Consider the following 9,719-nt stretch of genomic DNA (forward strand, 5'->3'; position numbering starts at 1 on the left):
TTTTACAAACATTACTATTTAGTTCTGGAACACAATTATGTGAGGTAGGCCCTAAAAACAGTGAAGTTTTCATTTCTCTCTCTCATTAAAACATAAAATTTGTTGTTGTTGTTTTGCTTGTGCAATGTCCATGGGGGAAAAATCCTCTGAACCACAAAGCATCCTCTTGCTAAAATTAATCATTTTCCTTCCTTCCTTTCTGAACATTAGATGCAGGAATAATTCAGTAAAGCCTATGATATTGTAGAAAAGTATTAATCCAACTGTATAGGAGACCTCACATTCAATCCATTGCTCAGTATGTTTGTTTAAGACCACCAGTGTCAAAGGGACTTAAGCATGTAAACTCAGAGCAGAATTATAGCTAAAACAGCTTTTGAATTGTGTTTTCAATTATGTATTGAAAAGTACCTCTTCAGCACACATACAGTTTAAGACTTTTACTGACACTCACTTTTTACTGTCCATACGTATTCAGACTTGATACATTTATTTGAGTAGGTCAGGTTACAAACTCAGCACCAAGATGATTAAAATATTTTCTCTCATAAAGCAACCAAAATAGAGATCAAGTTGATTCTGCTCCCTCTTACAACAGCATAAATCAGCAGTATCTACCCTAAAATCAATGGGGTTGGATTGATAATTATAGAGTGACAGAAGCACTAGATTTACATCATTGTAACTTAGACTGTGGGAGGAAACCAACACACAGGGTTACTGAAATATTTAGCATCTTTGCCTCAAGGCAACAGATAAAGGAGAAAATCCATTATGGTGCCATAGGTGGTCAATGGTGCTAGCATAAAATCAACTCACACCTCTGTTTGCTTCATAGTAAAATCTTACAGTATTTTATGTACAAAAATAGGTTATGGAAAAATCATTTTATTACAAAATCTAAAGGAAATACCTAATTCTGCAAGGGAGGGAAATGGTCCAGTAAAACATATAGTTTGAAACTACTAAATCCCAGGAGATGCCTTAATATCATTTACAGAAGGAAGCAATTCTGGCAATAGCCTCATAGATGTTGTTAATAAAAATGTTCCAGTTCCTGTCAATATGCAACATCTTTCTTCAATGCACAACCTGCTGAGCTCAAGTTAAACTAACTCTCTCTCTCTCTCTCTTCCTCAGAAATAGGTCACGATAAAGATGAATGAACTAGATAGGCAAAAATAAGGATCAACAGAAGAAGGGTGTTTAGTGATAGCCCTGAAAACAGGTGCTCCCATATTTATAAAGTTCTGAAATGGCTCATGAAACTAGAGGTCAAACTTCAGAATACTACTGAGGGAGTGGGAGGGACAGAGATATTATTAGGAAGTGGCATGCCCTGACCAGCTAGCTACCTAGCTAAAAAGGTAAAGGACCCCTGACAGTTAAGTCCAGTCGCAGACAACTCTGGGGTTGTGGCGCTCATCTCACTTTACAGGCCGAAGGAACCGGTGTTTGTCTGCAGACAGTTTTTCTGGGTCATGTGGCCAGCATGACTAAGCCGCTTCTGGTGCAACAGATCACCGAAACCAGAGCAGTGCACGGAAATGCCGCTTACCTTCCCGCCGTGTTGGTATCTATTTATCTACTTGCACTGCCATACTTTTGAACTGCTAGGCTGGCGGGAGCTGGGACCGAGCAATGGGAGCTCACCCTGTCATGGGGATTCAAACTGCCGACCTTCAGATTAGCAAGCCCAAGAGGCTCAGTGGTTTAGACCACAGCACTACCCACGTCCCCCACAGCGCCACCCACGTTCCAATACCTAAATACCTTAGTTCTTTTATGATGCTATTCATACTTTGGGTCACTACCATATGCCCTTGGCAGTGAGTTTAAGAGAATTATATTAAAAACATAACAAAACAAAACATAAAACAGATCCTTAGATATTTACCCCTTAACTATGTCATATGTTGTCCAGAATCCAAATGTCCTCACACCTAGTTTTGCACATGCAAGGACATTTTTGACTTGTGTTTCAGTGGCACAGTTAGGTAACGTTAGACTCTGGACTTAATGGGATTACCCTTCCCTTATGGTAATGCAACCCTGCTTCTACTCAGTGTTCTGCCTCATTCTTGATGTCTGTTCCCAAGTCCTGCTCTGACTGCACCACTGTGACCCTGGAACAGCCGCCGCTTCTCCTAATGCAGGTCAATGCACTTTTGAAGCAGAAAGAAGTTTTAAAAACAGCTTTCAATAGTTCAAAGAGGCTTGTGAAACAAAGCTGTAGTGTGTCTATGCAAGAGGAAGATTCTTGTCCAGGGGTCCAGCCAGCCTAGAACAGGAGCCTAAAGCTCTGCTCAGGCCTCTCAGGAGAAGCATAAAGGAAACCGTGTGTTGAGATCTTTTGTTACTTTCCTGGAAGTAGCAGTCATATTTTCTACAAACTTCCATGCAAGCAAAACTGGCCCTGCCCATCAAGATGGTGACCAGTTTGCCAGATGTAGGAAGCCTACAGAGAGGATAAAGTTTGCTCTGAATTTTGCAGAAACCACCTACCATTTTGCCATGTGCTTCGGAATATAGGACCAAATCAATTTTTATATTTTCATTAGAATGCCTTTCCTGTGGCCTTTTCCCATGCTCTCTTCTATCTGCTGGAGTTCTGTCTTTCTTTGGGCCTGTTTGTGTGTGCTTTAACGCCTATACAACTACCACTGTCTCCTCTAATTCGCTGGGTATGTGACTGAAGTAACGGTTGGATCCCAGCCATATTCAGGTAGCCATCAGTCACACTGAGAGTGGCTGTGGAATAGAGAGTGAATGATAAAGACCATTCAGCATGTTGAAATCTGTGAATATCAGGTTCTTGTATTGCCAAACATTGTCTTTTTTCAGTGTTGATATACATTTAATGGAAATAAACTCGGGTGTGCCTGGGCAAGTCAAATAGCTTTTTTTGTATATGCCTTCTTCTAATGTTTCAAAACATATTTTCTTAAGGAAAGAAACATTCTGGTTAAATAGGGGGGATGGTATTGAAAAAAATGAATATATAGTTTGGATTGGAGGTGAGTTGTGAATTACTGGGTAGAATATTGACAGCGATATGGAAGAAATATCCGGAAAAATGTTCATATAAATTATAATTGGTTTCTGCTGGAAAGTAGGGAGTTATAGCAGGAAGACTGAAAACGGTAGACAGTAAATTGAATAGGAAAATATTGTGGTTGGTGTTCTTGCCAGAAGTCCATCTCTGGGCCAATGGCCATATTGTAAAACTACTTAAACCAGTTCAGACCATAGGAACATTACTCAAGCACTGCAAGCTTATAGCCGAACATAACTGTTTAGAAAAATGGTTCCAGAAATTTTTACAGCATTAAAACACAAATTGGAACGAGGCTAATTAAAAGCTGCTGCTTTTGTCACTATTATCTCAAACATACCATTATGGTCACTACCTAAAGTTAATTCTTCCTTTGCTCCTAGTAATATACTAGATCCTACAGATGGTTGGTCAGCTTTCTCAAACAGGCCTACAGTTTTGAATGCTAGTTTTGCACAGGAGGCTATAATTGTCTCCTTTGATACTAAATATTTCTGAGGTGCATTATTCAGTTTCCCTGTGCATTAAAGGAATTCAGGAGCTAAGGCAAATGTTTATGTCTAAGTTATAAACCTTTAAAACAACGGGATTTGCTGGGGAGCTGACAGATCCTTAACTGAAACAACATTAACAGTGTCATTATGTATTAAAGATTAATATAAATATCAAGTGCCATCTGAATGCAGATCAGGCAATTCAAAATTTCTCTTATGTTACTGACAAGAATTTGGCCATCATTAGAATAATTGATCAGCGTTACAAACAAACAAAATGTGACTGCAAATGAATTTTACTTAAAACTTTATACCTCACATTTTTTCCACTAAAAAAAAAGGAAAGAAATTCAAGTAGCTTACAAATTAAAACATCATGCAATATATTATGGGATGTGACTCCTCAAAACGGAATAATTCATATACCAACTATCATAGTGATAACATGGCAAATCAAGAAAAAAAGTCAATAAGGGAAAATAATTCATAAAATAGACACATCTCAGAAGGGCACACCACAAAATGAGTGCCAGTGCAGAAAAGGCCCTGCTCCTGGAGGCAAGGAATCTGGAGCAAGGCTTCCGATGTGGAACAGAGCATGAGACAAGGAAGATGCCCAGGTCCCGGGCTGTTTAGGCCTTTGAAGATAATAAATCATAATAATAAAATTTTATTTATATCCCGCCCTCCCCAGCCGAAGATGAAAACCGGCACCTTGAATCAAGCCCAGAAACTGGCAATTAGTATGTATCACACAAAACAGGCATTAATATGTTCTGACTGCTCTGCTCCATTCCGCATGAGCATTTTGCACCAGCTGAAGTTTCCAGACACTTTTCAAGGACAGCCCCGTGCAAAGCACATTATACTCTAATCTGGAGGTAACTACGTCATTAACTGTGGCAAGGTCTAACTTCATCACGAAACATTGTGGTTGGAAAACCAGCCAAAGCTAGCACAAATTCTTGTGACCATCCCTTGCTCTTACCCCCCCCCCCAACTAATGTCTCTTGAAAGGACAGAGAATTTCCCCTTATATGCCTTCTGCATGATTTCTATGCCTATAGCCTCACACACTGATTCCTAGTGAATTTAAATTGCAAACAGAAATCACACTCCCATCTGTGAGTCAAGCTTTTTAGGAAGATGTAGAGTGAGTGACCTCACTAAGGAAGTCTTGTTTTAATTAAGGACTAGGGCAGGGACTCCTTAAAGCCTGAGGTAGCATAACATCATATGAGCATAAACCACACTAAGGAAAAGAGATATTTAAAGGAGACACTCGAGAGCATAGGAGGCCAGTTATTTCTTGTGGGAACTCTTGCTGTAAGATGGAGATAGCTGCTCCTAATCGGCAACAAAGCTAATAAAACCACAGCCTTCATTAAGCAGGAAGTGGCAGGTCCTCATTGGTACATGCAGATTAGAGTCTCAAAGCGATCAGTCCTTTCAACTTGCCAACTTTTACTTCTGTTTTTCTTTGCAGAGAACTCTTTTCCTACCCTTTTTTTAAAAAATGCAGTCTCAGCAAAACGTATTTGTCTGTGGCTATTACTGGGTAAGGGTAAGCAGATTTTGTTTATCTACAGGGAATGCATTCATCCATTTCCTCAAAATACCTATAAGGATGAAAAGTTTCAAAGCCATGCTGGGCTGAAGTGGTGCCAGTTTTACCTGTGTGAAAGTACACAAAATTAATTGCTCAAATTTGGTCTAACTGGCCCTGATTATGAATCATCACCACCATTTTGTGCTTGTATGAGAAATATTCTTGTAGCATCAGCCTAGTTTTTAAGTAGACAGATTCTCAGACTCCAGAAGCCACTCTCTTACTGGTACCAATGCCAGCATTAATAGTCTTGTGGAACACCTGGTGAGACGGAATTACAACTGGAATCTGATAGAAATCTTTTTTATTTCCTGTAGGCCGAGATACAAAATACTGAAATCTGCTCTCTCTGCTGGATGTGCATTGGTACCCACCACTCAAACTGAAAGTCTCTGTAAACATTGTGGCCTAATTTACTAGGAATGCAGTTAGATAGGATTCAAACATTACAGTTTCCACTTACAGTGGATGGTGCTAATGGCAGCTGGTACTGGCATGGAGATTGTCCATGCATCTGAACCACTGAAATGTGGCGCTGAGACCACATGGAAGTGTTGGAAGCATGGTGTGAAACTCTTAAGATGAGACTCTTAAGAAGTCTTTACCATGAACCTTAATATAAATAGCCAACTTTACTTCTGAATGCAAACCTTTTAAAATATAATATTACTAATGCTACATTAGCGCATGTTTTTTGCTTTTTAAAAAAAGAAAAATAATGACTGAGAAACAAAATATTTTAGGGGTTCAGGGGCAGAGGGACACTGATCTTCTGCTGCCACTGTCCTTTTCGGAAGTTGAGTTAAATGGACCTTGTTAGGTGAATGGCAAAGACAGTCGCAGGTGGGTTCTACAGGTTGTAAGGTATTCTATAGGTAGGAAGGTATTCTCCAGATGTCCACCATTGGAAGATTTTCGATTTTTGACACTGAAAGGGTGGCAGAGACAAGTTGTACTATTCCAAATTTTGGCTAGGCATTAAGCTCTACATTTATGCAGGGCTATGAGGATTGACTTTGGGTGTTGTGAGGTTTGTAGGGAGGAGAAAATGGTTGATCATGCTATATGAGATTGTGGTAGTGTATATGAAAGACAGACAGCCTGCCCTCCATAGCTTTAGTGATTTGATTCTTACCAATTTGCCTATTGGGGGGCTGCCCTCCAGGACAAGAATCTCTGGGGCTCAGTGTTGGAGAATTTACGGCGCTTTGTGACATCTACAAGGCTCTTTAAAAGCTTGTGAGTGGAGTGGGATCATACTGTTGCCAGTACATGGTGTTAACTGGACCTGTCCTTGGCCTTGCTACACACCATTAAATCCCGAGAAGAATAAATAATAATTTTTCAGTACGGTATAGATGTTTTGATGTTCCTCTTTGTAATACATAACTAATGAAAATGTGACCTCATTTTACTTTACGGATTACCCGCCAGTATATAAGACTAATATACAAAAGATAGAAACACATGCACTCACACACCAACATGGATTAATTTTTCCATTATTTCCCCCCATAAGAATTAGGCAAGTCAGTTTGTTGCAATGTCTAATAAGAACATGTGGGTGTGTACCAGCATTAGAGATGTGTGAGTAATAAAATCCTTGTAGCATTTGGGTGCCACCCTACTTAACATCATTGCTAGTGGGCACTAAGAATCAAATATCATAATGGAACATGAAAACAGCTTATTTAGGATGGAAACTACAGTAAGGAGAATATGGAATAATGGTCTTGTCTCACTAGAAAAAGTTCCTTTGCTTCCATTTTCACAAAGTTAAGGTGCTCTGTCTTTCCTCACTGGCCAGGCATGTTTGCGACATCTTTATAGCTCAGAACTGTATCAGGTTCTTAATGCTAGGACCATGGACAGAACTTTGCCAAATACAGGTATCCCTCACAAGGAGGAATGGTTGAGACAGTCCTACAACTGTAAAAAGGTAAAGGTACCCCTGCCCGTACGGGCCAGTCTTGACAGACTCTAGGGTTGTGCGCTCATCTCACTCTAGAGGCCGGGAGCCAGCGCTGTCCGCAGACACTTCCGGGTCACATGGCCAGCGTGACAAGCTGCATCTGGCGAGCCAGCGCAGCACACGGAACGCCATTTACCTTCCCGCTGGTAAGCGGTCCCTATTTATCTACTTGCACCCAGGGGTGCTTTCGAACTGCTAGGTTGGCAGGCGTTGGGACCAAGCGACGGGAGCGCACCCCGCCGCGGGGATTAGAACCGCCGACCTTTCGATCGGCAAGTCCTAGGCACTGAGGCTTTAACCCACAGCGCCACCCACAATCCCCACCTACAACTGTAGGCTACCTATAAAGAAACCAGTCCCATTAATCAAATGGAAAGCAGCTTGAACACACTGAACTATCATGATTGGAGAAAAACCCATTTTATTCTGGAGGTTTCAGCAAAGCATTAAAGAGATGGCTTAGAAACAACGCATCTTTTGTATCAGTGTTACTTTCTTTTCATCTACGCACGGTAGATTTCTGAGAAGAGGAGTGAAGAATGAGTTAAGGAAAGTGAAAAAAAAGTTTCAGTGGTCTGAAGTATGCACCCAATAAAACATGTGGGTTTGGTATCGATACAAAAAGTGCACCCATTATGATTATAAAGATATTTGTACAGATCCTGTCACAAGAAAATTCCAGCTACATTAAACTCCAGCATAATCACCTGTATGGGGGGAAAAGACCACTCTTTACAGTGCTGGAATCTATTAACTCCCAAGGATGCTGTCACATTAAATGAGGGATAGATGGAGGCAGGAAAATATACTTTTCATCAAACACAAAAGAAACTATCCTAGTCACACAGATCTCTGCAGAAATGTTCCCAGAAACTGCAGTGGGATCAAGGCTGCATCAATGGTTTGTATCAAAGTGAAACAATCAGGGAAATGTACATGTAATTAGGAATATCTCAAACTTTCATCTAGTGAACTAGTGTAGCTGGCTTATTCTTTCAGTTTGCAAAACAAACGAAAATAATCAAAGGCAATAGGAAACTAGAGAAATTTGTATAGGTCTGCCCTTACCTGTTCCGTTGTTTCCAGTGGTCTGAATTGCAGCTTCAGGCCCCATGGTGTCATACTCTTCCTTCATTTCTTCTGTAATACAGGAATGGACATTTTCAGTGGACAGAAAAGCCTTACTAAAACAGCAAGCAAATGGCAGCAACAAGGATGATTCTTTCAACAAAAGCACAGAACACCCCGCTTGTAAATCTCAGCACAATGGCTTTGTTCAGGCTGTTTCATGAATTTGATCATGTAATCTGAATTCTAAGGACTGGTCTGGACAATATGGGCTTCCTCCATGTGAGCAGCCCCTGTTGTTACTGGGTATACATTTGTGCGGACAAATACAAGCATTAGCTGGATTGTTAAGAGATGCGGCCGCCCTTCTTGTGGCCTGAGTGTTTGACAAAAGGTATCCTAGGAAGTGTTATTCCCGCAGTTCAGTTTCTCCAGGCAATCACATGCCAAAAGAAGAACCAAAGCTCAGTTGTAGAGCAAATGTTTTGCATGAAGAAAGTCCCAGGTTTAATCCCCAGCATCACCAGGTTTAAGGTTGGGGAAGGCCCTGTCTGAAACCCTTGAGAGCAGCTGCCAGGCAGTGTCAAGAGTCTGTGACTTGGTATATAAGGCAGCTTCCTATAAGAGACCTGGCCCTGAGTTAATTACTTAAAATCCTATAAATAACAAGGAATACCTGTGGCTTTAGACACCAATGTGCTGATCCCTGGGACAGAGGTCCAACATTTCCCCCCCTACCTGAACTATTCACTTAAAGGAGGCACAGGGATGTTACCTGAAATGGCAGCAAATACGAGAAAATTCTTAATGGGTAATTTGTACAGCTGGCGTGGTAATGTGGCTAGAATATAACTGGGGGCACCTAGGTTCAAATTTCCTCTCGGCCATGAAGGTCACTTGATGACTTTGGGTCAGCCTTTCAGTCTAACCTACCTCACAGATGCCACATGTGGGGAGGGGGGGGGGGAGAAGAGGCAAGTGTATTGCTCTGAGCTCTTTTAAGGGTGGGATAAAAATAAATATATTTTCAGCCTACACTTTCAAAATATTGTTTTGAACTTATTTTGCTCTTGCCTGTTGTTAACTTGGGATAACTCGGTTTCTTGGTCTACTTCAATCACTCTCAGGAATCACAATAAACAATATGACGTGTAAACTGATAGCTCCTGGGTTTTAGCTGCAGCAGTTTCATGAACTTTCCCCCATTCTACAAAATTTTTTGCAGCTGATGGTTGCATTGATCATGTGAAGTAATTATTCCCAAGGATGAAAAAGGTGACACCAAAAGTTACAATATTAAATGGTTCTTGGACCAATGGCTTCAGCAATTTGTCAGTGAACAAGACGAAAGAAATGGTTATTTTACTACATCATCAACCACTACTTTCAGGGAAGATGTAGAATGTGTTGAGTTTCAGAATGGGAGGGTAACTACAACTTTGCCACTAGCATTACGAGAGACCCTCTTGAAATCATTCTGATGTGGTGATATCTGCATCAAAATATGTATCTATAATACAA

General features: G+C 40.7%; 1 protein-coding gene across 2 annotated transcripts in view; it reads right to left on the bottom strand.

The window, feature by feature from the left end:
* The window catches only part of ZEB2 (zinc finger E-box binding homeobox 2), a 46,087-nt gene that overhangs the window by 30,265 nt on the left and 6,103 nt on the right, over positions 1 to 9,719 (bottom strand). For both annotated transcript variants that reach the window (XM_077935859.1, XM_077935865.1), the window contains exon 2: positions 8,199 to 8,270. In XM_077935859.1, the coding sequence (XP_077791985.1) occupies positions 8,199 to 8,270 (72 nt within the window). The remainder of the gene's footprint in view (positions 1 to 8,198; positions 8,271 to 9,719) is intronic.

The sequence above is a fragment of the Podarcis muralis genome, chromosome 1 (genome assembly GCF_964188315.1).
Source record: "Podarcis muralis chromosome 1, rPodMur119.hap1.1, whole genome shotgun sequence".
Taxonomy (NCBI): Eukaryota; Metazoa; Chordata; class Lepidosauria; order Squamata; family Lacertidae; genus Podarcis; species Podarcis muralis.